This window comes from Gracilinanus agilis, chromosome 6 (genome assembly GCF_016433145.1).
Source record: "Gracilinanus agilis isolate LMUSP501 chromosome 6, AgileGrace, whole genome shotgun sequence".
NCBI classification, from domain to species: domain Eukaryota; kingdom Metazoa; phylum Chordata; class Mammalia; order Didelphimorphia; family Didelphidae; genus Gracilinanus; species Gracilinanus agilis.
The window spans coordinates 288,312,217-288,337,897 of NC_058135.1; the positions used below are offsets into that span (position 1 = coordinate 288,312,217).

At 52.6% G+C, this 25,681-nt stretch overlaps 2 protein-coding genes across 2 annotated transcripts in view; both read left to right on the forward strand.

The window, feature by feature from the left end:
• CAPN1 (calpain 1) overlaps nt 1-7,813 on the forward strand; it is a 30,789-nt gene extending 22,976 nt beyond the window's left edge. The window contains exons 12-21 of the mRNA XM_044680302.1: nt 1,144-1,355; nt 1,535-1,574; nt 1,952-2,017; nt 2,111-2,168; nt 2,859-2,923; nt 3,586-3,654; nt 3,999-4,077; nt 6,188-6,304; nt 6,604-6,662; nt 6,940-7,813. Of these exons, the coding sequence (XP_044536237.1) occupies nt 1,144-1,355; nt 1,535-1,574; nt 1,952-2,017; nt 2,111-2,168; nt 2,859-2,923; nt 3,586-3,654; nt 3,999-4,077; nt 6,188-6,304; nt 6,604-6,662; nt 6,940-6,966 (792 nt within the window). The 3' untranslated portion in view covers nt 6,967-7,813. The remainder of the gene's footprint in view (nt 1-1,143; nt 1,356-1,534; nt 1,575-1,951; nt 2,018-2,110; nt 2,169-2,858; nt 2,924-3,585; nt 3,655-3,998; nt 4,078-6,187; nt 6,305-6,603; nt 6,663-6,939) is intronic.
• A 2,663-nt stretch (nt 7,814-10,476) lies between these two features.
• Nucleotides 10,477-24,946, forward strand: LOC123252986 (solute carrier family 22 member 20-like). Its single transcript, XM_044682237.1, has 8 exons — nt 10,477-10,851; nt 10,957-11,060; nt 14,402-14,556; nt 17,401-17,569; nt 19,015-19,138; nt 19,839-19,954; nt 23,443-23,657; nt 24,834-24,946. The coding sequence occupies exons 1-8, from the start codon at nt 10,477-10,479 to the stop codon at nt 24,944-24,946; spliced, it is 1,371 nt and encodes a 456-aa protein (XP_044538172.1).
• Nucleotides 24,947-25,681: the final 735 nt, after the last annotated feature.

The following is a 25,681-nucleotide window of genomic DNA, read 5'->3' on the forward strand; positions in this document are numbered from 1 at the left end:
TCCCTATAGCATGTGAAAGTTGACAAAGGATTTTCCTCTCCACGAGGAAGGTGGTGGCAGTGTTATTCCCATCTTATAGAAGAAGAAAACTGAGGCTCAGATCGGGGGAAATGACTTGCCCAGGATCACCTCTCTGGCAAGTGTCAGGGACGGGACCTGAACTCCAAGACCAGAACTCTTTTCTGTTCCACTGCGTGAATAATGCTGTGGTTGGGGGGAACAGTCGGGTCTCTGACTAAGCTAAATGACTCCAGGCAAGTCTCTTGACCTCCTCTGTCCACTGGGGAGGATGATCTGTGCAAGAATTCCCACCCAGGGCTGGAATGAGCTCTAAACGATTCCCAGATTTTGTGGGCACGGACTCTGTCCTCCCCGACACAGATTGCGGGGACGCCCCCCTATGACTCACGAACGGTCTGTGTGTATCGCTGCAGCCAAACATCACAGCCCTGCCCCGCCCTGCCTTGGCTGGTCCTCTGCTAGGACTCTGTCCTTGTAGCCAGCATGGCCTCCTCTGTGCCTCCATTAGTCAGGGGAGGTTCCTAGATCCACAGCTGGCAGGGGTCTCCCTCAGAGGACAGAGTCCAACCTCCTCATTTAACAGAGAAGGAAACTGAGGCCCCAGGAGGTCAGGTGATTTACCCAAGGTCACAAGATAGAGGTGAGATCTGAATCCAGGTCCTCTGACCCCAGAGCCAGTGCCCTTTTGGTTGCCAAATGCTTTCCCAAGGCCCTTTTGAGGCCAGGTCTGTGGTTTATTGATGCAGGAGACCCCCAGGGAGATAATCCTTTCTACCAGTATAGCTTGGCACCTTCTTTGCAATGTATAGTCTTAAGAGCCATGTTGGGGGTGGTGGTGGAGAGGCACTGACTTGCCCAGGGTCACCCAGTCAGCATCTGTCATCTTCCTGATTCCAAGGCTGACTATCCATTAGTTCATGCTCCCTCTGTAGGTAGGCAAGACAGGGATTATTAAACTCTTTACAAAGACTTGTGGCTAAGAAAGGGAAGAGGCTGCCTGCCCAAGGCCACGCAGCAGGATGGGAACACAGAAGCTCAGCCTCCATCGCGGGTCCCTGGGCTAGGGGGAAACCTCAGTTCAGAAGCAGTGGGGACCCCATGCCCCTTTTCTTCTGTTGGCAGTTTGTGGGTAAGCCTAGTGTGCACCTGAAGCGGGAATTCTTCCTGTCTCACTCGTCCCGGGCCCGCTCAGAGGAGTTCATCAACCTGAGGGAAGTCAGCTCTCGCCTGTGCTTGCCTCCTGGAGAGTACATTGTGGTGCCCTCCACCTTCGAGCCCAACAAGGAAGGCGACTTTGTACTTCGCTTCTTCTCCGAGAAGAAGGCTGGGACCGAGTGAGTGGCTCCTGCCCCCGCCCCAGCTCTCCCAGCAGCCCTCTTCCCCGTTTGACTATCTCTTACCCCTTCTGCCTCAGTTTCCCCAGGCTTCTGAGAGTCTCCCGTGTCCTCACTGGCTCTGTGTGTGTGTGTGTGTGTGTGTGTGTGTGTGTGTGTGTGTGTCTGCCTTTCTGCAGGGAGCTGGATGACAAGATTGAGGCTCACCTTCCCGATGAGGTAAGCAGCCACACAATACACTTGTGTGTTATGTGGGCACGCTAGTGTCGGGGTGGTAGGTGGAAGGCACCTTCTTTTCTCTCCTTCCCTAGCAGGCAGCATTTTGCTGTGGAATGGGAATTGGGTTCTAATTCTGGCTCTCTGACTAACTTGACTTGTGTGACTCTAGGCCAACCCTTTCCTTTTCCTAGTCTTCAGCTCCTTCATCTTTATAGTAAGAGAAGGGGATGTGGCGATCTCTAAGGTCCCTCTGGGTTTGGAGTTATCGAGACCGTTCTAACGTCCTAAACACTCAGCCCTTCTGGAGTTTCTAGGGTGGGTGCAGGCTGGGAAATGAAGGACTTCTTGGCAGCTAATCACCCCCTTGTTCATCCCAGAGAGTGCTGTCTGAAGAGGAGATCGATGATACCTTCAAGAACCTTTTTAAGCAGTTGGCCGGGGCGGTGAGTGGGGTTTGGGGAGAGAGGGAAGTGGGGAGAGAGGCCAAGCTTCCCCCAGGGCATATCTCACCTTACTCGGCATCCCTTTCTCACCAGGACATGGAGATCAGTGTCAAGGAACTGCAGAGCATCCTCAATAAGATTGTTGGCAAACGTGAGTGTCCCTGAGGAACCCGGGATCTAACCGATTCCCTTCCAGATCCTGGAATCTTGGCATTTTCCTGCCTTCTCCTCCTGCTTTCCCCCACCCAGAGCCGGAGTCTGAGGGAGCTGCCAGGGCAAATATCTGTACATAATGAGGGACCTTGTTTATTAGGATTTTTTAGTACTGCAAGGCAAGTTCTTGAAGCAAGACCTGTGTCCGAAGCTTACCATGGACAGGCCCCGTCCTTTTTTGGTTCTTCTTTTATAGAATGAATGAATGAAAGTTGTTTAGGCACCTGGTCTGTCAGACTACAGATAACTCCAACCAGGCCGGCTCTGCCCTTTTCCTGCCCCTCCTCTGGAGTTCCCATCTTCCCTCTCCACTATATTACTGATGTATACTGCTTTATCGGAGGATGTCCCAGATCTGACCAGTAAGGAAGAAGCTGCTTGAGGGCAGGCTCTTTTTCCTTTTTATCTTTGAATCCCTGTGCCCTGTACAGGGCCTAGAATAAAGTGGGAACTTTCCAAAGGGTGTTCATGAATGAAAAAATGAGGGACTTTAAAGGTTTCTTCTCACTTAGAATCTTCCAGTCCATGATAGTAATTTCCAGGAAACGTAATCCTCAACCCTTGTTTGGCCTGTTTCCCAATCTCAAATACCCCCATCCCTTTGCCTCTTCGTTTTTCTTCTCTACAGACAAAGACCTCCGGACTGATGGCTTTAGCAAGGAGTCATGCCGAAGCATGGTGAATCTCATGGATGTATCCTTTGTAGTTGGGCCAAGGGAAGGGACCCAGAAGGCCAGTCCTAGGACCTAGCCAGTGGCAGGGAAGAAAGGGCTTTGAGGAAACCAGTCTGGGCTTCAGATTTAATTCAGAAGAAAGGGGACAGTCTAGATCTGTGTTGGTGAACCTTTTTCACGTCCCCTACTCCTGCCTAGCAGCCCAACAGAAGTGCTTTCTCCTTCCCCTGTCTGTGGGGGGCTTACATGTGGCACAAGGGTTGTGGTTTAGGCACTTGGTCTCTAGAAGGTTCACCATCACTTGTCTAGATGGAGTGGTCTAGGAAGGGAGTTCAGTTAAAGTGGTCTGTTTTATGAATCCAGTTTTCCACTATCTCTTTTCCTTCTTTCTCTTACCTCTTCTCCATAAGACGCAGTATAGAAGAGTGGTAAGGGCACTGCATCGGGACATAGAAGGTTTGGGTTCAAATCCCACCTCTCTCCTTTTCTCCCTGGGTAACCTTGGGCAAGTCACTCATCTACTTTAGGGTCTTGGTTTTCTCATCTTTAAAATCTTGTATGTGATTCACGTAGTTTCCAAAGTTCCTTTGATCCTGTGAACCTTCCTTCCCATCCTCTCCCTGCTTTTTTGCATTTTCCTCAGGCAGGCATCTGTTAGTTTCTTTCTTAACTCTGGTCCAGCGGGATGGCAATGGAAAACTGGGGCTGGTGGAGTTTAACATCCTTTGGAACCGAATCAAAAATTATCTGGTGAGGAACTGAGTGTCTGTGTTCTCCTGTCTCCTCAGTTTGGGCCTGGGGTGGTTTGGGCTCTGGACCACCAGGCTGGCAGCAAGAGGGTGGGTCCTTTCTTGCCTGGTGCCAGGAGAACCCCTGCTGTCCAGCCTTATAGTTCCCTTACACCATGATCTCCTCCATGATCTTCATTCCCATTCCAAAATCAAAGAATCCAAGCCACAGGAAGTGTTTTCCTCACTTCTCATTGCCTCTCCTGTACCTTATCTGCCTGCTGGCCATGGCCCTGGAGGCCTCTGGGGGAAAGCAGAAGGGATCAGCGTATTCCTTTTCCTCATTTCCTGTCTGTTCTCCCGTAGACCATCTTCCGAAAGTATGACGTAGACAAGTCGGGCAGCATGAGCTCCTATGAGATGCGGATGGCTCTTGAAGCAGCAGGTGAAGTCCTGACCTGGTCAGGGAGCTACTACGAGCAGGTGGGGGGAGGGAGCACCCTATTGGTGATAATGCTTAACTGCCCCTCAGGATGACAGGTACAGAGACTTACAGGCATCTGGGCCAACAAGAGAAGGAAACTGAGGTGCACGGAGGGGAGGTGGCTTCCCCAAAGTGATGCAACTTAGAAACAAGGGCACTGGGACCAAGCCTGGATTTTCAGGCTCCAGCTTCTTCACTTCCTCCATAACTGGATCTCTCTAGGGATCACTTATTGGGTAATTAGTTCTGGGACAAGGGTGCCCTGTCTATCCCTGACTTCCGGTGAGTTGAGTTCATTGGAGAGGCCATGTGTATAGTGAAGAGAACTTCTGGAATCTTGTCTATGATGCTTCCTAGTTCTGTGACCATGGATAAACCCAAGTAGGGCTCTTTGAGCCTCAGTTTTCTCATCTATAAAATGGAGGTAATAATATCCTCCCTCCCTCCCCCTCCATGTTGCTGTGAAGGAAGGGCTTTTTTTTGTTAAAGTTAGACACTCTTGGAGGGGAATGTTCCTCAATTTTTAGAGTGTAAAAAGGGGTCCTGAGACCACAAAGTAAACATCATTATTGTTAAAAGCCTTTCAGTTGAGTTCAATTCAACAGATATCTTTTTAAGTTCATAGTATATGCTGGGCACTGCTAGAGATACAAAAATAAAAATGAGGCATTCTGAGGCCACCCTCAAGGAGCAAAGGTATGGAGATGGGAGATAGAAAGTCTATGAAGAATAGAAAATGGCCATTGGAGTAGAATGTAAACTGTGTGAATGAGCCTGGAAAGATAGTTTGGGAATGGATTATGAGGGGCTTAAAATGCGAAGTAGGGGAGTTTGCATTTTATTATAGAAGCAAGAGGGAATCACTGGAGCTTCTTATGCAGGGGAGCATCGGGGGCAGATTGGGGTTTTAGGAACAGTGATTTGGTGGCTGTCGGGAGCAAGGATTGCAGAGAGGAGAGACTGAGGGCAGGCAGGGAGGCCAGCTAGGAAACTTGCAGTAATCTAGATGAGGGTCTGAACTAAAGTGGAGTTGGTGTGAGATAGGAGAGACACCAGAGAGGTAAATATGGCTAAGTAGATATAAACTAGGAGATTGCAAACCTGGGTGCTGTCAACAGAAAGAGAGAAATCTGAAGGAGGGGTGGCTTTTGTAGAGTAGCTGAAGAGTTCTGCTTGGACATCTTGAGGCTGAGATGTCTACAAGGTACCTAGTTGGCCGGCTGGATATAGGACAGGAGCTCAGCGGAGAGGCTTAGACTAGTTTATAAATCTGGGAGGCATAGACACGAAAACTGACCCATAAGATATGGTGAGGTCATAGGATCATAAATGACTTGCTTAGGGTCGCATAGCTAATGAGTGTCTGAGGTGCTTCCTGATTCATAGTCCAGAATCTTATTCCCGAGGCTAGTGGTTCTCAAAGTGGTCTAGGGACCCCTTTCAGGGGGATGTGAGTTCAAAACTGCTTTCTTCATGCATTTTTATTTCCAATATGTTAAGTATTGATAGCTACAACCCATATAAATAAAAGCTCTTGGGAGGAGTGGTCTCAAGACCATAGAGTTTGAGAATGATTATACTAGGCCATTCTGCAAAGGAAGCCAAGGAGGCATAGTCCACACGTGGGAGACCCAGGAGACAACATTGTCCCAGAGGATGGGGCGAAAGGGAGTGGCCAAGAATAAATGACTTTTTTGAAAGGCCTGTTAGATTTAGCAATTAAGAGATTGTTGGTTATCTGCAGAGCCTTAGTGCTAAGCAATGAGTGGGAGACCAGAAGTGTAGATGGCTTTTCTTAAGGATTTGGCTATGAAAGGTAAGAGAGCTGATGGCATGAGGGGAAGATGGCATCTAGAGAAGAGTTTTTAAGGATGGAGTAATGTGGGCAGCATTTCATAAGGAATGATCTTTCCCTGGGAGGTGAGAGAAAGGGAGAAAGCAAGCGGATCTGAAGGGGCAGGGCCCTGGTGACCAATCTGAGCAAATTTGAATTGAGACCCATTGGGCCCAGTGCAGACAACCCCATCAACGTGGCCCGTGACCAGCCTTCTTGCTTTTCTTCCTGGCCCAGGGTACAAGTTGAACAAGAAGCTGTACGAGCTGATCATTACCCGCTACTCGGAGGCTGACTTAGCTGTGAACTTTGACAGCTTTGTGTGCTGTCTGGTACGCCTGGAGACCATGTTCCGTGAGTGTCCCTCTGCGCTCCACACGCCAGCCCCAAGGGCTCTGGGTTTGGGGAAGTTTGTCCCCTCCTGTGTGTCTCCCTGTGTCTGTCCTCCCTGCTCCCTCCCGTCGCACCCAACAAAGGCAGCCGTCTGGCTATGTGCGTATACGTGCAGACGTAGCTCCCTGCGCTTGTGTGGGCATTCATAGGTGTGCGGCGGGGAAGGGGGGCTCCAGTCCATCTATGGCTGGGAGGAACGCTGTGGCGCTGGTCTCCCCCGCGCCCCTCTTCATCTTCTTTCCCTCGTTCTGCTCCTACAGGATTTTTCCAAACCATGGACACGAATAGAAGTGGAATTGTGAACTTCGACTTGCTTAGGGTAGGAACCGACCCTCTCCTTCCTCTTCTTGCTGCGGGGTTGGTGATGGGCGGGGTTTGGGGGAGATCTTTGGGAAGCATTTGGCTCAGGACTCTGGAAGGGTCAGAGGACCTGCTTTATGGGAAGCAGGATGCCCAGTGCTACCAGGAAAGGGAGGACTGGGGGCCAGGACACCTGAGTCCAAGATGCCCAGGGCTCGAGAAGGGAGAGTTGGAGAACAACCACAGCCCCCTTGACTTCCAGGCCCTTTGCTCTGACTCTCTCTCTCTCCCTCCAGTGGCTACAGTTGACAATGTTTGCGTGAAGTGAACGGGGCAGGCTTCCGCCTCTCTGCACTGACCCTCGTCCCCTCTTCTGCCTGCCATGTGACCCTAGCTTCAAGTGCCTTCTCAGGAGAGATGGGGAGCGGCTGCCCTCCCTCCCTCCTGCCTGCCTCCCCTCCGAGCTGCCACGGATATCCTACACTAGATAGGAGCATGTCTTCCTCACTCGTGCCTAAGACACAGACCTGCTGGGCCCTCCAGAAGGTGGGGAAGGAGCCCCCAGGACCCCAGCCTCGAGCCTGCTCAGAGCTTCAGCATGGAAGCCAGGAATGCTGCTTGATCCTGTGCCAACCTTGGGAGGGTCCCGGGGCAAGCTGGGACTGCCATTGCCCAGAGCCCCCTACCCACTGACCCGCCACCTGGGATTGAGGCTGGCTCCTGAAAGAACTTCCAAGAAACCCCTCTGGGGGCATTGGCCAGCAGACCCCCGCGCTGTACTGTGGATGTACACGCACCTGCCCTCCACCTGCCCTTCCTTCTGATCTCTCCACCTCCCCACCAGCTCCCTTTGCCCTGTCTCCTGCCGGCCCTTCAAGAAGGCTGGCTTCCCGGAAACCCCCGAACCTTCACATCGAGAAAGCCAATCAGCGCCCCTGGCCTCTCTTGGGCCCTGCCCAGCGCCCTCCAGCTCCCCGCAGGCTCTGCCTCCCGAGAGGGCCAACCTCTTTTGTTCCTGCTCTCTTTTTATACGTGGTGATTGTAAAGGGCGCTCTTTAAGGACTGGCTCCGTGTCCGAGGAGATGCCCAGGGTGGAGGTCGTTTTCTTGTAGAGCCCAACCGAGCATTCTCATGCCAAAAGAACCCCAAATAAAACAGAAAACTTCCAAAGCCCGATCCTCCTCGAGTCTGTTGTGCTTGGCCTGTGACTTGTCACTACAGGCAACCTGACAGGCAAGTGTTAAGCACCTGCTGTTTGCCAGGCACTCGGTTACAGAGAAAAATAGGCCTTCGGGATCTGCCTTTCTATAGTAGCACACAGAGTGGGGAAGGCAAGAGGCTTGTCCATCATCCTCTGCTCTCACAGCGGGGCCCCGGGTCCATCTGCAAAGGGCTGGCTGCTCGCCCTGCCTAGGAAGGAGGGTGGGACGTGGCCAAGGGCTGGGGCCGGGGTGCCAGCGGCCAGGGCCATCCGTCCTAGCAGGAGAGCAGATCGAGGCTCGAGACCGGAAGCCAGGGGTTTTCTTGGGCCTTTCGCTAACACCAGGCTCAGTTCCTTCCTGTGTCCGAGATGATATTTGGGCCCTCAAACCATGGTACCTTTGCTCCAGTGAAGTCCTAGAAGCCATCCCCACCCCTTTGTGGACCCGGACGTGTGGGCCCTCCCAGCTTGTCCCTGACACCCAAGCCTAGCGTTGGCACACACCCGATCCTCCCCAGGGTTTCCTTGGGTAGAGCGACTTCTTTCATGCCCTGTTCTGGGTGGGGGGAGGCTGCCTGCTCACATCTGCTGCTTACATAAGCTGTACACCCACCCTCCTGGGGCCCAGTGGTTTGTGCCCAGAGATAAGCACTCCCCTGCCCGTGCAGACCAGCGTGTGGCCATTAACCCTTTGGAGACGGCAGGACTGCCTGGAGACTGGCAGCTGAATAGGAGGCAGAGGGGACCCTGGACTTTGAAAATGGATACTGATTCTAGTCCCCGTGTCACCGATATGCCACGTCTCCTGGGGGACCCTGCTTTTATGGGGTGCTGAGGCCTTCGGGAGTTTTCTGGCAGGCCCCCTAACTAAGGTCGGGTGACGGGGCTTTTCCCTGGGGCACCGACATTGGGGAAGGCTGCTTCCTTTCTACTGCAGTCCAAGAGAGCCATTCCTTCCCCTCACAGTTCTCTTGCAGAATGCCTCATAATACGAGCCTGTTCCTTCGCCCAGGCCCTGGCCCACAGGGCCCTGGCCAGTGCTATGGAGTTCTTTCTTACGGGATGCAGTTGTACCCAGCATTGTGTGGTGGGTACATTCCTTGCATGACTTGCACTCTTCTGCTCAGTTGCTTTTGTTTCAAGTGAAAGAATTCTTGCTTTGGGTCCTCCAGCTTGGAGAAGGTCTTTGCCAGAGATCTGAGGGAGCCACTGAGAAGAGGATTTCTTTCTTCTTTTTTTTTTAAACCCTTAACTTCTGTGTACTGGCTCCTAGGTGGAAGAGTGGTCAGGGTGGGCCATGGGGGTCAAGTGACTTGCCCAGGGTCACAGGGCTGGGAAGTCTGAGGCCAGATTTGAACCCAGGACCTCCCATCTCTAGGCCTGGCTCTCCATCCTCTGAGCTACCCAGCTGCCCCCCAGAGAACAGGATTTCACTGGAAAGAGACGGAGGCTCTTGAAGTCCTTTCTTTTGGGTGGGGAGAGAAGATGTGTTTCGGGATATCATGAAACCAGGTCTTTGTCGAAGCCTCAGCCACCACTGGCTCGTTTGGTCAGAAGAACCTCTTGATGACGGCTGCTTTCTAGCTGTGTCATTCTGGGCTGGTCAGCCCGTCCGTCACCCTATTCCCATTTGGGTCCAATATGAGCAACGGTCTCTGTAGCACCTACTCATCATTGAGGGCTCCCTGGAAGCCCAGCTGAGATAATGGACCAAAAGAACTCAGGGGTGTCTGTTAGCATCAGCATCTGGAAGGGAGCCTCAGACAGCACCTCTGGTCCATCGTACCCTTGAGGAATCCTCGCCAGTCATCAACAGGTTCTGAGGACATAATTAGCTCGTTTTATACATGAGGCGGCTGAAGGACAAAGAAGGAAAGTGACTTGTCCAAGATCATAGCAGCTCCGGCCTCTTGAAGGAGGCTTCCAGTAGTTCCTGGTAGCAAGGTGGAAGCCAAGATGGTTTTTTCCTAGCTCACTCCTAGGACAAGTTGGGCTTATGAATAAGCACATTCCATAACGTCCTCGCAACAGCCCCATGAGGCGGAGGGGGGCACGTTAGGATCTCCATCTTCAGATGAGTTAGTTCAGTCTCAGAAATGAGGTTCAACTGAGGCTAACCTCTTGGTCAAGTGACCTTCCCTGCATCAGCAGCCCCTGAGTTTTGGTGAATGTGGTGAGCCAGCTTGGGTAGTCCAGGAGGCTGGGAAGCAGCCTGGAGGGGGAAGACCTGGGCTCAGACCGCTCCCTGCCATCCACAAGCCTCGATGACTGGGGCCTTCCTTTGCCCCTCTGGGTTTCAGTTTCTCCATCTGTAAAACGAGAGGGTTAGAGGAGGTGCTTTCCAGTTCCCGACCTGAGAGCCCGAGAGGAGATAAGATGGAGAAGGAGGCCGAGGAGTGGCCAGCAGGAGCAGGAAGGAGGCTGGGTGCCAGCAGAGCTGGACCTGGTGGACGGACACCTGAGGCTCCCTGTGAGGTGTAACCAGAGTCCCCCGAGCCCAGGTCCTAATCCCTAGTGCGGCTTCCTCCGTCCATGCCCCGACCCCAGGGCTCCCTTACATAACCCTTGTCGAGGCCAGTTGGCCGTGCCTGTCCCTGGTGGCGGCAGGCCTGCTCTCCGGCCCTTCCCTGCCATGGCCTTCACGGAGCTTCTGGACACCCTGGGTGGGGTGGGCCGTTTCCAGGTGCTCTACACGGCCCTGCTCTTGTTTCCCTGCTCCCTTTTGGCGTGCCACAATTTTCTTCAAAACTTCACAGCTGCTGTCCCTCAGCACCACTGCCAGGACCGTGCCAACAGGGCGGGGAGCACCAACTTCACAGCGGAGACGTGGCGGCGGGTGTCCATCCCGATGGACCAGTACCGGAGGCCAGAGCCTTGCCTGCGCTTCGCCCAGCCTCAGTGGGCGCTCCTGAACCCCAATGCTACCGTCAGTGGGGCGGCCACCGAGGCCTGCGAGGATGGATGGATCTATGACCGGAGCACCTTCCCTTCCACCATCGTGACCGAGGTCAGGAGAGGGCCCAGGCTCAGGTCTCGGGGCCGGGGAGGCAGCGGCCAGGTGAGTCGGGGACGGTGCTGCAGGCCGGACTTTCTCCGTGTTTTTCCCCGGCAGTGGGATCTGGTGTGCGATTCCAAGTCCATGAGGGACCTGGCTCAGACGGTCTACATGGCAGGGGTGTTGGTGGGCGCCGCTGTGTTTGGCAGCGTGGCAGACAGGTGAGCCACCCCGACCCCTGGCCCGTCCCCTGAAGTCTCGGGCGTTCTGGGCTGGCAGATCAGGGGGGAACCCCCTTTTAGAAGGGGCCTCGGGGCCCCGCGATGGGACGCCCCCACCGGCGGCGGCTGGCCAGTGCCTTCCCGCCTATCACCAGACGAGCGTTTCTTAAGCCCTTACCCAGACGTGGCATCGCACTAGACGTCAGGGCTGCAGGGACCAGCGCGGGACCTGCCTCGAGGCCCTCACACTGTGCCCAAGGCCGGCCCGAGCCCAGTGACCAGCTGACAAGTAGAGGAAAGAGGGCCGAGGGACAGCGAGAGAAGGTGCCCGCTGCGGAGGAGGCTTCACCCATTCGCTGACTCGAGAGCTTCCCGCTGACTGTGCTGGCTCCGGATGGCCCAGGGGGCCTTCCTAGCCGAGGCCAACACCCTGGCCCAGAAGTGTTTCACGACCCTCTCCCAGAATATGCCCCCAAACTGCTTTATGATTCCTATGTGTCATCCTACCGTGATCACACTGCTTGAAGCAGCAAAATTAAAATTAAATGGAACAAATCCCCCTTCTAGGATGCTGGGAGGCTGAGAGGCGAACGGGGGGAGGGCATTCCACGGGTCTGGGGTGAGAGCAGATAGAGACCCTTGAGGTCCCACGATCCAACCTCTTCATCTTACAAGCGCGGAAATTGAAGCCTAGAGAAGTGACTGGTCCAAGGTCACACAGCTAATCAGATTCAGAGTCAGGCTAGGAAGCTAGGCTCTTTTTATTTATTTCATTTTTTAAACCCTCACCTTCCATCTTGGAGTCACTACTCTGTATTGGCTCCAAGGCAGAAGAGTGGTCAGGGTGGGCCATGGGGGTCAAGTGACTTGCCCAGGGTCACCCAGCTGGGAAGTGTCTGAGGCCGGATTTGAACCCAGGACCTCCCCTCTCTAGGCCTGGCTCTCCATCCACTGAGCTACCCAGCCGCCCCCAGAAGCCAGGTTCTTTAACTCCAAGCATGATGTTCTTTCCCCAATAAGAAAAAGTCTCCTCAGTTGGTGAATTCAGGGTTCCCAAGACCCAGGACAGCCCTTTCCAGTTCCTCGGCTTCCACAATATTCATTCTCTTACCTACCCCCCCCCCTCTGCCCCCAATACTCCTCCCTAATACTGGAGTCTGAATACAGATGGAAGCATTCCATCTTTCACCTTCTTCTTCCCATCTTAGAATCAATACTGCATATTAGTTGGTAAGGACTAGGCAATGGGAGTTAAGTGACTTGGATTTGAACCCAGGACCTCTGGACTCCAGGCCTGGCTCTCCATTCCCTGAGCTACCTAGTTGCACCCACGCTCTCCTCTAAGTCCCCTTTGCTGAGCCCCCGGGCACGTGCCCTCTTTCTGGGGGCTTTCTCTCTCTGGTGGATCTCTGGTGGATCTCTGGTGGGTCTCCTCTGGTGGGTCTCTGGTGGATCTCTGGTGGATCTCTCACAGATCTCTCGTAGATCTCTGGTGGATCTCTCACAGATCTCTCATGGATCTCTGGTGGGTCTCCTCTGGTGGATCTCTCATGGATCTCTGGTGGGTCTCCTCTGGTGGATCTCTCGTGGATCTCTGGTGGGTCTCCTCTGGTGGATCTCTCGTGGATCTCTGGTGGATCTCTGGTGGATCTCTCAGCCTCCCGGCACCGCCAGCTTCTGGCCGCCCTGGCCCTTCGCTGACTACGGCTCTTAGTTCTCTCCACACTCTGCTTTTAGTCCTGGGTCTTCCCTCGTCCGCCTCGCCACCACGGCACAAGCTGCCCAGGGTGAAGCCGGGCCCTTCTCCCCATCGCCTCCCTCCTCGCCCTGCTGGTGCCTGGCTTTGGCTGTAGGAAGTCTTTCCTCCTCCCAGAGCCAAATCTGTGCCCTCGGAGCTGCCCCGGTGCTTCTGGTCCAGCCTGGGCCTGCCTCCGCCTGGCATCCTGCCACACGCTTGGGCCGGAGGGACGCCGAACACCCTCTTCCTTCTGCCGGCTTTGCTGAGACACGAGCCAGCCTCGCTGTCCCCTTCTGGACAGCCTCCAGCTCAGCAGGACGGCCCAGGCTGCCCACCATCTCTCCTCGCTGGCCTCGGGGCCCTGGCCGGCCTCTCATGTCCGAGGCAGCTCTCGGCATCGAGGAAAGGTGCCAGCCAGCATCTAGAGAGGACGCTCCCTCCTGTCGTGGCTTTCGGGCCTTTCCAAACACGTCTCGTTTGATCCGGAGCTGCTGTTACTATTATCCCCATTCGGTAGATGAGAAAACTGAGGCCCATCGAGGTTGTGACTTATCCAGGGTCACACGACTCCCCTGACCCTGCCAGCTTACGTTCTCGGGGTTCTCCTCTGTGAAATGGGGGTGGCGATAAGAGGTGCCTCCCAGGGCGACTAGGAGGCATTAGAGGAGGGTCAGCAAGGGGGGTGCCACCCTGTCTCAGTTTTCTTTGTCTCAAGAGGAGAAAGTAAGCCGCTGCGTGTTAGAAATCACTGAGGGGGCTCAGTGGATGGAGAGCCCAGCCTAGAGACGGGAGGTCCTGGGTTCAAATTCCGCCTCAGACACTTCCCAGCTGGGTGACCCTGGGCAAGTCATTTGACCCCCACTGCCCAGCCCTGACTGCTTCTTTGCCTTGGAATCAATATGCAGGACCAAGTCCAAGACAGAAGGGAAGGGTTTAAACAAAGGGTCCCCCTTAGTGAAAGCCCCCATCACGTTCCAGGGGGTCTTGCAGTCTCCCCCAGTGCCCAGAGTAACCCGTTCATGCCCGTATCAGCACTCGGATGTTGTTCATTCATGTCTCACTCTTGGTGACTCCATTCGAGGTTTTCTTGGCAAAGATTCTGGAGACGCCTCCCGCTCCCTCCTCCAGCCCGTCCTACGGAGGAGGAGACGGAGGCAGAGGAAAGTGACTTAGCCAGGGTCACCTAGCTAAGGGAGTGTCGGAGGCTGGATTTGAACTCAGGGCGAAGGTCTGCACGCTCCATTGTACCAGCTCGCTGCCCTAATAACAGATTTCAAATACCTCCTCCTTTGGCTGCTGGGCTTCTCTCTGGCCTACGAGAGAGGGGGCAGGCCTAGAGCCAGGAACACCCAAGCCCGGCCTCCGTCCCATCCTGGTTGTGTGGTTCTGGCCGAGTCCGTCCATCCCTCAAGGCCGCTCCCTAGGACGGTAACTAAGCTGTGCCGGCGGAGGGAGCTTCCACACTGGAAGCCACCAGCACTCTGAAGCCTCCCGTGGGAGGGAGGCGGCCCCCTCCTGCCCCACCACAGCGGCTGGTTCGGGTGCTGCCCCCGGACAGCCAGCCAGACCGTGCCGTGACCGCGTCTTCTCTCTTCTGGCTCAGGTGGGGCCGCAGGGCCCCCCTCATCTGGTCGTACCTGCAGCTCGGGGTGTCCGGGGCCTGCACGGCCTACTTCGGGTCCTTTGTGGTCTACTGCGTTTCCCGGTTCCTGACGGGCATGACCTTCTCCGGCATCATCCTCAACTCGCTCTCCCTGGGTGAGGCTTTGGGTCAAGGGAGGGAAGCTGCCGGCGTGGGGGCTGCGGGGAGGGTCACGGGGAGGCTGAGGGAACGGTGCCAGAGCCGTCAGGCCGAGGAAACTGAGGCACAGGAGGGGAGACCCTGTCCAGGACCACGGCTGAGCGCCTGAGTGGCGGCACCGAGGCCTCTGGGCCAAGAGCGCCGAGTTCTCCTCCCCGGACTGGGGAAAGCCGAGAGGATCGGCTTCTCCTGCCCAGGACCGGGCCTGGCAGGCAGCAGGGAGGAGAGCCTCGAGTTAATCCTTTTTCCTGGCCAGCGGCTGGGCCAGCACCTGAGCTTGGGTTGGGCCCGATGAAAGGCAGCGCTAAGCCTCGCCCGGCCCTGGGCCCCGGATCCTGTTACAGATTAGAGGGTTCACTCGGGGAAAGTCCTTCACCTTGAGGAAGGCTCCTGGCACGCAGGGCAGAGGGCTGCCAGAGCCCCGCCCTGCAGGCCCAATGGGAAGAGAAGAGGGTCCGAGAAGGGGGTGCCTTCGCCCATCCCATGAGAGTCTGAATCGGGAGCTCAAGGCCGGAAGGAAGCTCCGGGGCTGCCAGCCCAGCTCAGCCTCCCCTTCAGGGTCGGTATTTCTTCTGCCTTCCATATGTGAGCAAAGAGGAAGAATGTCCAGGGGACGAGCGCCGGGGCTGCAGGACGAAGCAGAAGGTCCAAAGACCAGCTCTGTAACTTAGGCGGCTGTTGGACATGCTAGTTAGCCTCTGCCTGACTCCTCTGCAAAGTGAAGGGATTGGACAAGGCGGCTTCTCAATGATCCAAAGTTCCTTAAATTCTTTGGGACTCAGTTTCCTCAAATTTTATATAAATATTTATTTATATAAATATATAAATATAAATATATAAATAAATATTCATATAAATAAATATTTATATAAATAATTTAAATAAATATTTCTATAAATTTATATAAAATTTGAACAGTGGACTAGCTGGTCCCTTCCAGCCAGGCGTGTGCTGGTCAATGTTTAACAACCAGCTCTCTGAAAAAATATGCACAGGTGATTATTAACATTTCCCCGATCGGTTTCTTAAGTCTAGGGGTGGCTAGGTGGTCCAGTGGATAGAGTTAGGCTTAGACAGGAGGTTCTGGGTTCAAATAGGACCGTAGGTACTTTCTAGTCGTGTGACCTTAGACAAGTCACTTAACCCCCATTGCCTAGCCTTTACTGCTCTTCTGCATCGGAACCAATTCACAGTATTGGTTCTAAGTCAGAAGGTAAAGGTTAAAAAAAAGTTTCTTAGGTCTAGACCTGTGTTGGCAAAGACATGGCATGTGTGCCCCTGTGTGCCCCTGTGTGCCCCTGTGTGCCCCTGTGTGCCGGGGGGCTGNTGTGTGCCCCTGTGTGCCCCTGTGTGCCCCTGTGTGCCCCTGTGTGCCGGGGGGCTGCTCTGCTCCCCCTCTCCACAGTGCCTGAGGACATTTTTCACACGCCCCCACCCCCTGCTCAGCAGCCCAATGCCAACACTTCTTCTCTCCCTTTGCTCTCTGGGGTAATACGGGGGCTCCCAGGCAGCTCGGAGGTGCAGTCTGGGCACACGCTCTCTAAAAGGTTGGCCAGTGCTGCTCCAGACAATCGACAGACATACGTCGCACCCTGGTTTGTTTACAGGGTTTGCCCCATTGAAAACTGAGCCGTGTGTTCTCTGGCTTATGATCGCCTGATGTCCTGGGAAGGGGAGCTCGCTGCCCCTCCATTGTCCGATGGGTCTAGCTGCTGGCCGTTCTTTCCCTCCTGCCCTCTGCTCTGATTCTGCCCTCTCTGGGACTCTTCAGGATCTCTCCACATAACAGCACTTCAGAGTCGAAGGCTTATTGGTGTGAGTGCGAAGGAGAGAGCCAAACAGACCTTGTCAGGAGTTCGAAGATGGTCGGGATACTTTGGGTCGGTGGTGGAGACAGAATTCAAAAAAGCTTCATGGAAGACCCGTGTCCCTTCCGTTGGACACTGACCGCAAAAAAGGATTTTATTCACCAGAGCCGGACAAGAAGTAGAGTCTATGAGTCCATACCTGGCATAGCAAAACCTCAGAAGTGGGAGAGGACAAGCTAAGGATCTGGGATGTGAATGGTCCAGGCTGTCTACATTCAGTACCTGAATAGGAACCGTGACAGATAAAGCTGAAAAAATAGGTTGGTCCCAGATCATAGAGGGCCTTGAATGCCAGCCTTAGTGGTTGTAGTTGATTTAGGAGGAGACTTTTTTTTTTAAACCTTTACCTTCTGTCTTAGAATCAATATTAAGTATCAATTATTTCTTTTTCTTTCTCTTATCTCTGTTTTTTGTTGTTTGTTTTTAAACCCTTATCTTCTGTCTTGGTATCAATTCTAAGACAGCAGAGCAGTCAGGATTAGGCAATCAGGGTTAAGTGACTTGCCTAGAGTTACACAGCCAGGAAGTGTCTGGTGTCAGATCTCAACCCAAGTCCTCTTGACTCCAGACCTGGCCCTCTATCTACTGTGCTATCTACTTGCCCCCTCTAAATTGTGCAATTGATTTTTTGAATCCAAGTGCTGGACTTTACATTTGTTCCTCTTCCATGTTTTGACCCATCTTCCTAGTTCATCAAGATTTTTCCTAACTTTGCTGTTGTCTTCCACAGTTTTGGCCATGTCACTGTTTCCTTACTCCCACCTTCCTTGTCCTGCTTTGGGTCCTCTGCAACTCAGACAAGATTTTGCCTCAACTTTGGCAAAGACTCTGGCCTTGGATGTCTCAGCAGCAAGGTGTACCCTCAGCATACACATGTTAACTTATCTCACCTCTCCTTGCTGCCTGGGGCTCTTACCTCTGTCTTCTCCCCAGTGGTGGAGTGGATGCCCACCCAAGGACGGACAGTGGCTGGAGCCCTCTTGGGTTATGCCTTTACCCTGGGACAGATCTTGCTGGCAGGCGTGGCTTACCTGGTTCGGCCTTGGCGATGGTTGCAGTTTGCTGTTTCTGCTCCATTCTTTGTCATCTTCCTGTACTCTTGGTATGTGATGAAGGGAGTGTTGGTGAATGGAGTGTGTGTGTGTATGTGTGTGTGTGTGTGTGTGTGTGTGTGTGTGTGTGTGCACAAGTGTGCTCTGAGGGGGCAGACCTTGTCACTGGCCTGCTTTTCATCTGGTCCCAAAGCTCATACTGCCAGCACACCCCTGATTCCCAGTGCCTGGGACTCTTTCTTCCCCAATCCTTTCCCTCAGCACCCAGTGCCATCTTTGAAGGGCAGAGCAGTCCCCATTGAGATACTCTGCTAGTCCGACCTAATGGCCAGACCTAGGAAATGATGCCCTAAGCAGCTAGGCGCTATCTAAGAGGGGCAGAGTGGGACGAGGAGGGGAGGGGAGGCGTCTGCTGCTCTAGAATTTCACCAGGATGCCTTGAATGAAAGAAAAGTGGAATACAAACAAGTCCCATTGGAGGAGCCGGCCAGTTCTTTTGACTTAAAGTTTGTTCTGTCTCTTAAAAAATGCAAATCTGTGCTATAAACCTTGTGTCCATGACTAACATGCAGATATGCTTGGCAAGACTGTACACATGTAACCTATCGAAAATTACTTACCATCTCAGGGAGGCGGGAGAGAATTTAAAACTCTGAATGTTCAAAATTGATTTTACTTGTAACGGGTGGGGGGAAAGATTATTGAACTTAGAAAAAAAGTTAACTCTGTATCCAGAAAGCATACTGGGTCATCAGATTGACAGCGGCTTAGGGATCCAGTTTAATTTAGCTCTTCTTGTATGCATGTCCCTCACTCCCATCCTCACTAGGCAGAAAAACAGCACCTGTCCTCAAGGCATTACATTCCACTCCCAGTTTCTACTTCTTGACCCTTTCGTTCCTTAATCCAGTATGGCATTATGCATCAGGAACCTTCCCCATAACTCTAATTTGGGGGAGGGGGAATCTCTGTCCTTCCAGGAGCTGAGGGAAGAAGTAAAGAAAACAAACCCATAACTTATATGTTTTCTTTGGCTGCTCCATCTGTCAGTGACATCAGTACTATGCAAGTACCCCTCCAATCTCCAAATCTCTAGGCTCAACTCGCTTTGTTCATGAAGCCTTTCCTGATCTCCTGAGCTACTAGTGCCCTTCTCCACCCTCACACTATATAGTATCTATTTTACACATCTAACCCCTAACTTAAGAACCCATTTGGCCTATTCTCTCATTTTACAGCTGGGGAAACTGAGACCCAGAGAGATGAAGTAATTTGCCCCAGCTAATCTTTGGCTTTGGAGTTCTGGCTCTTGGCACATTACCTGGCACATAGTAGGGCCTTTAATAGATGCTTATGGATGGGCTGCTTGATTGCCAGTTTCCCCAGGGGCAGAATTTTGGCATACAAAGAAGGGGCAAGGGTGGGTGGTATCGGAAACACTGCCCATTGAGGCTTCCACCTGCCAATCTGGTCTCTGTCATGCTTCCCTTCCCAGGTGGCTGCCTGAGTCTTCCCGATGGCTCCTCCTCCATGGAAAATCCCATCTGGCCATCCAGAACCTCCACAAAGTAGCTACTCTAAATGGGAAAAAAGAGGAAGGGCAACGCCTTACTGAGGAGGTAACAGGAGGGAAGAGCCGGGCATCTAGGCTAGGAGAGCCCTCTCTCTTTGCTTTATGGCTTGGGGAAAGCCAGGTGGGAGGATCTTTCTGCTGGTCTTGACTCAGCTCCCACCAAGTGTATGCCTGGGTGATTTGGGACCATCCATGAAGCTGCCTTAGGCCTCGGAAAATAGATTACCCTCCCTCTAATCCTGTCCAGATTTTCCAATGGAATCATTGGGAAAGATCTGGAAGTTAGCATTTGAGAAAGTACCTGGAGGACCTTAGAGAGAGACATGGGGTTCATTCAGGTGGTGATGCTAACTTAGTAGCATCTTTGAGGCTGGTTGGAGCCAATAATCCATGCCAAAGATCTAGTAAGAACCCATTGGACAGGCTCCAATCTGGCATCCAAAAGAGGCCATTTGGAGGCTGGTTTCTCTTTGGAGAATTAGTATGGTAGAAGGAAAAAGAACTGACTCGAAGCAGATTTGAGTTCAAATCCTATCTACCTGTGTGACTGGGGGCAAATTACTTAGCCTCCTTGGGTCTCGGTTTCCTTATTTATGAAAAAGGAGGTTTGACTTGATGGCCGATGAGGTCATTTCCAGCTTTCGATCTCTGATCATCTGAACCTCCCCGTAGTGGGAAAGGAGCCTGAAGAAAGCAGAAGGGGTTGGGATGCTTGGTGCCACACCACCCTATTCCTCTTACCTTAGGTGGTAAATGCCTACATGCAGAATGAGTCTTCAGCAGGGCGACCCTCTAGTTCTGTCCTGGACCTCTTTCGAACCCCAGCCATCCGCAAGGTCACTTGCTGCCTCATGCTTGTCTGGTAGGTGATGGGATCCATCCTTGGGCATGGGATGGGTGGGCAGGTGGTCTTTTCCTAATGCTTTGACTTTGGAGGAAAATTTTGGTATAACTCATAAGAGCTGCTGGGAAATACTGCAGTGAGAGAATGAACTTTGAGATGAGCAGGTGCCCCAACCTGCCAGCAGGTATAAACTCCGCCAACTAGGAATATCACAAGGTATAAGGTTGGATAAAAGACCATCCCTGGAGTTTCCCTCCACTGATTTTCTTGAAGCTAAATAATAGTTCTTGGATGAGGAAAGGGTGTGTATGGTATGTTAGCTTTTGATGGTGGGTTATAGTAGAAAATAGCTGTGGCCTAGACAATTCAAAATGGCGGCCAATCTGAAATTTATGGGCCTTTGCCTGGAGAATGTTGCTGTGTTACATTGGATTATGGGAGCCTCTAAAATATTTTCAGTATACTTCAGACCCTTCAGTCATCCTGTGTGAGATAGCCCTTCTCTGTCTTTTTCACCTGTCCCCTCTCTGCCAGTTGTATTTGCTACAAATTTATGCTGTATTATCTCAACTGGACTCTCATTGACTCGCTATCCTACTTATCAAGTGGAACAAAAAGGAGGCTGGTGTCATCAGCTTGTAGAGTGTATGTTGGGGAGGGAGGTTTATGAAGCCTAGAAAGATAGGAGGGGGCAGATGAGGAAGGGCTTTGAATGCCAAACAGAATATTTGATATTTGTCACCGGAGGTGCTAGGGAGCCACTAGGGTTTATTGAGTGAGGGGAGTGTGCAGACCTGTGTGTCTTAGAAAAGTTAATTTAATAGTTGAGTGGAGAATGAACTGGAGTGAGGGAAAGACCTGAAAGAGGCAGACTCCCGAGTGGCTCTTGCAATAATCCAGAAGGAGGGAATGAGGGGCTCCATCACGGTGGGGGGAGTGTCAGAGAGCGAGAAGGGGGCATTTTCAGAAAATGCTACAGAGGTGAAATCAACAGCTTTGGTAACAGTTTGGATTTGGGGATAAGTGATCGGGAAGGGCTCAGAATGTCTCCTGTTTGGCAGCCCGGAGGACTGGGAGGATGCCATTGTCCTCCACAGTCAGAGGGAAAGTGTGGGGAGGATGTTTAGGGTGAAAGATAATGAATTTTGTTCCACTTCTCCATGTTATCCCAAGTCTTCTCTTTCCTGTGTCTTCCCAAGAATAATTCTAGACAGAAAAGTTTAATAAAATGCAGTAACTCCACCAGCGTGGCTTATAGCGGCCAGCTAGAGGTATAACTAGGGTGGGGCCACTGGAGCATTGTACAGTGGCACCAAAATTCAGAGAGTGAATGCTGACAATACTTGCACTGTTTTGGCAGGCAGAAATAGCTAAATGGGGCACCTAATTAACAAAAATACTTCATCAAAATAGAGAGCTATTAGTGGCATTTCACCTTACTCGAGCTTCTTCAAGGGCAGCCCTTCCTGATGCCTCTTGCTTGGTCACAGCCTCATAGTGTCTCTCAGGGTCCCCTTAATTCCCCCCTCCAAGGGCTGGTGCTATTTTGCAGGCTCTGTCTTCCTGCCTCGGGGAATTGTCTTGGTCTCTCTCTCTCTCCTCTCTGAATTTCCCAGCTCGCTTGGGACACCGGCCCCAAGACATTCAACGGCTCCTCTATGGGCACAGACGCGGTGCAGAGTCTCATCTTCCCATCTCTGGCAGTGAGCGTTCCCTGTGGGAACATTATTTCTTGGCCCCTCTGCTCTGCCCTTGAGCCTGTACAGAAGGATAGTTAGTGTAAGAGTAAGAAGGATAGAGTTTGGAGCTGGAGGTCTTGAGTTCAAACCCTGCCTTGGGTTACCCCTGCTACGAAGAGGCTAAAAACGAATGATGTTGAGGTCCTTTTTTGACTATAAACCTTATGAAAAAGAGCACCAGGGCTCATGGGAATTGAGTGTCAAGGGAGGCCGGCACCAGGACATACACTGAGAGGTAGAAGGGACCTCGGAGGCTGTTCAGTCCAATACATCCTTTTACAGATGAGGAAACTGAGGCCCAGAGAGAGGAAGAATATTGCCCAAGGTTCAGGTAGCATTGGCAAAGGCTGTGGGCATTGACTGAGCATGGAGTGGAGTTTGTTCTGGGGAGCCTGGCAGGATCCCCAGCTTGCTGGAGGGTGTGTGTGTGTGTGTGTGTGTGTGTGTGTGTGTGTTATGTCTGGTGTTATATCATGCTACATGTATGTGGTATGTGTCCCTGTTTATCATTTATTTATTTATTTATTCATTCATTCATTCGTTCGTTTGTTTATTTATTTGTTTATTCATTCATTCATTCATTCATTCATTCATTCATTCATTCATTCATTTGTTGAGCCCTTACCTTCCGTCTTGGAGTCAATACTGTGTATAGGCAGAAGAGTGGTAAGGGTGGGCCATGGGGGTCAAGTGACTTGCCCAGGGTCACACGGCTGGGAAGTGTCTGAGGCCAGATTTGAACCTAGGACCTCCTGTCTCTAGGCCTGACTCTCACTCCACTGAGCTACCCCACTGCCCTGCTGTGTCTCTGTTTATAGTATGTGTGTATGTGAGTGTCCGTGTTACGTGGATGTGGGCAGTGGTGTGGCCGTGTTTCTCAGCTGTTGATGGCTCGGCAGGGCAGCCCCTTCCTTGTGGCCCCTGGCGGTGTGGCCTGCCCAGATTTGGGCTGGAGCCAGTGGGACGGGTGGGTGGTTATCCCACCTTAGCCTGGGAGCTGCCTGGGCTGCAGCAACCTTGATGGAGGTTGAGCATCATCCCCGATGAATCCTGGGGTTCCCCAAGTTGTTGGGGGGTTCTGCACGGCTCCCCCGTCTGGCTCTCAACCTACAGAATCACAGCATCTCAGAGCTCTACGGGACCCGAGTGCTCATGCAGTCACTCCGCAATCACTGTTAAGCACCTACGGTGGGCACGACTCTGTGGATCCCGCTTTGGGATAACTCCAATTGTGAGGAAGTTTTCCCTGGATTCGAGCCTAACCTGGCCTCTTGGGGACCCCCCTCCCCCACTGCCCCCGTTAGACCAAACCAGGAGTCAGAGGAGCTTCTCCCACCAGCTGAAAATCATCATTCATTTTGTGCCTGCTGGGTGCCCCGTCCTGGAGGTGTGGGCGGGTCGGTAGCACAGCGCATAGAATGCCAGGCCTGGAGTCAGGAAGACCTGAGTTCAAATCTGGCATCAGATACTTCCTAGCTGTATGACCCTGAGCAAATCACTGAACCTTGTTTGCCTCAGTTTCCTCATCTGTAAAATGAGCCGGAGAAGGAAACAGACAACATTCCAGTAACTTTGCCAAGAAAAGCCTAACTGTGGTCAGGAAGAGGGAGAACAACAACAAATCGGAGAGTCCAAAGGAAGCCGGTTCCTGCCCTCGCACCAAGCTGTAGCATAGAATACGCAGAAATGGGTGACTGATGGGAGAAGGCCTGGGGGGAGGCCCCGGGCAGCTGCTTGGCCAACCCGGGGGTCGTGCTGCCCCTCCAGGTTCTCCAATTCCATTGCTTACTACGGCGTGTCCATGGACCTGCAGAAGTTTGGGCTCAGCATCTACCTGGTCCAGGTGATGTTCGGGGTCAGTGACATCCCCGCCATGCTGGTCTCCACCACCACCATGATTTACGTGGGGCGCCGGGCCACCGTGGCCTCCTTCCTGATCGTGGCGGGGGTCATGGTGATCGCCAACGTGTTCGTCCCGGAAGGTAAGTCACGGAGCTCCTATGTCTTTCCTTCTCAGCTTGGCAGCATTCCACGTCCCTTAGTGCAGGGGGGCCTCGCCACAGTCCCGGGAGGTAGAGTCGGTGGTGATTTTATTCCCATTTTACAGATGAGGAAGCTCAAAGGGGGGAGGAGGCTGGATCTGGATAGGCAGAAAGAAGAGGAGGAGGAGGAGGAGGAAGGGACGTAGGACACAAACAAAGATGTAAAGGCAGGAATAAGCTGGGAGAGGAGACAGGGAGGAGGCTGAGCTGTTCAGAGTGTTGGATTCTCCGTTAGAAAGCGGGGAGACATCAAGCTGGAAAGGGAAGGTGGGGTTAAGTGATGGAGAGCCTAAAACCAAAAGAATGAACAACGACAAAGTAAATCAGTTATGGAGGGTCTTGAATGCTGATCAGAAGCTTGGTAGGCCGTATAAGAAACTCACTTTCTGGGGAGGGCAGTCACAGGCTGAAAGTGCTACTTTAGGAAAGGAATCTTTAGGCGATGAATGTGCAGCATGGATTGTGGGATGGAGAACCTTCAGGGGTACCCTACTTTCTCTAGAACAAAATACACACTCCCTGTTTGGCACTGAAAGACCTTCCTGGTCTGGCTCTAGGCTCATTTCACATTACTTCTCTAGCCAAGCTAGTTTGTTTGCTGTTCCCAATAAATGGCATTCAATCTCCCACCTCCTTGCCTTTGCACAGGCTGTGCCACATACTTTTCCTTCTCCTCTCTACATCTTAGAATCTATACCTCTCTTGATGGCTCTACCCAAGTATCATATCTTGGTCCTTCCAGTTTTGGGGACACCCCCCCCACTTCCTCGTGTTTCCACTTTCTTAGGAGAATGTAAGAGGATCAGGAAAGTGACATTTTTGTAGTTGAGTTAATGAATGGATGCAAGGGAAACGATACTAATCTAGGTAATGAGGGACTGGTCTAGTGTGGGGAAAGTGGAAATAAGAGAACAAAGGGGGACTTAGAGAAGAATGGACAGGACTCAGGGAGCCAGGCTCTAGGGGTGGCTCTGGGCAGGAGTCCAAGCTGCCTGCTATTTCTGCCCATTGCTGTGCCTTGGTTGGAAATGGGGCAGATAGAGCCCAACGCTGCGGCTTCTCCTCCTCCTTTCCTGGCCACTGCTCATGGCTTTCCTTTGCTCTGTTCTTCTGCAGACATGCAAACTCTGCGGACAGTCCAAGCAGCCCTGGGAAAGGGCTGCCTGGCCAGCTCCTTCATTTCCGTCTACCTCTTTGCAGGGGAACTGTACCCCACAGAGGTCAGGTAGGCAGTGGGAGCCGGCATTGGCTCGTCTGGAGATGCCCATAAATGTGCCCCGGAAGGAGGGTGGGACCTGGGCCCAGCCACCTTCCTAAAACAGCCTCCTTTCCTGATCTGAATTCCATTCAATAAGCGCAGCAATCGCCTACAGGGTGAAGGACACTGTTAGGCATCAGGGCTGGAACCTCTTGCCTTCAGGGAGCTTCTGTTCCACTGGCAGGGGAGGGGGCAAGACACGGATGCAGCTCCAGCCATTCGAGGAGGGAGATACCATTAGCCACTGGGCAGGAAGAATTAGAGAGCAGTCCCAGAGCCGAGCCTCGAAGGAAGAGAAAGATGCTGAGAGTTGAGGCATGAGGAGGGAAGGCATGCTAGGCAGAGGAGATAACCTGAGCAAAGGCCTGGTGGTGGGGGAAAGGGATTAGGCAGCATCTCTCTGGGGTTGGGCAGCCACTCTCTGACTCCGAGTTACAGAGAAGGTGGGTGGTCACCTGCACCGGCAGAGGGAGTTTCTGGCCCCCAGAGTCCTCTATATTAATGAAGTTCCAGGTTCGAGTCCTATTCCTGGACTTCTTTGCATAGTTTTTTTTTTTTTAAATCTGAAAAAAGATGTAAGCTCCTAGTTCATTTTTGTCTTTGTTGAGCACTAAGCACAATGCTTGGCACATCAGTTGGTTGTTGCTGTCAAAGGAATCAGGCGTGTTTGGAGAAGAGAAGGTTTATAGGAGAAGTACAGAGATGC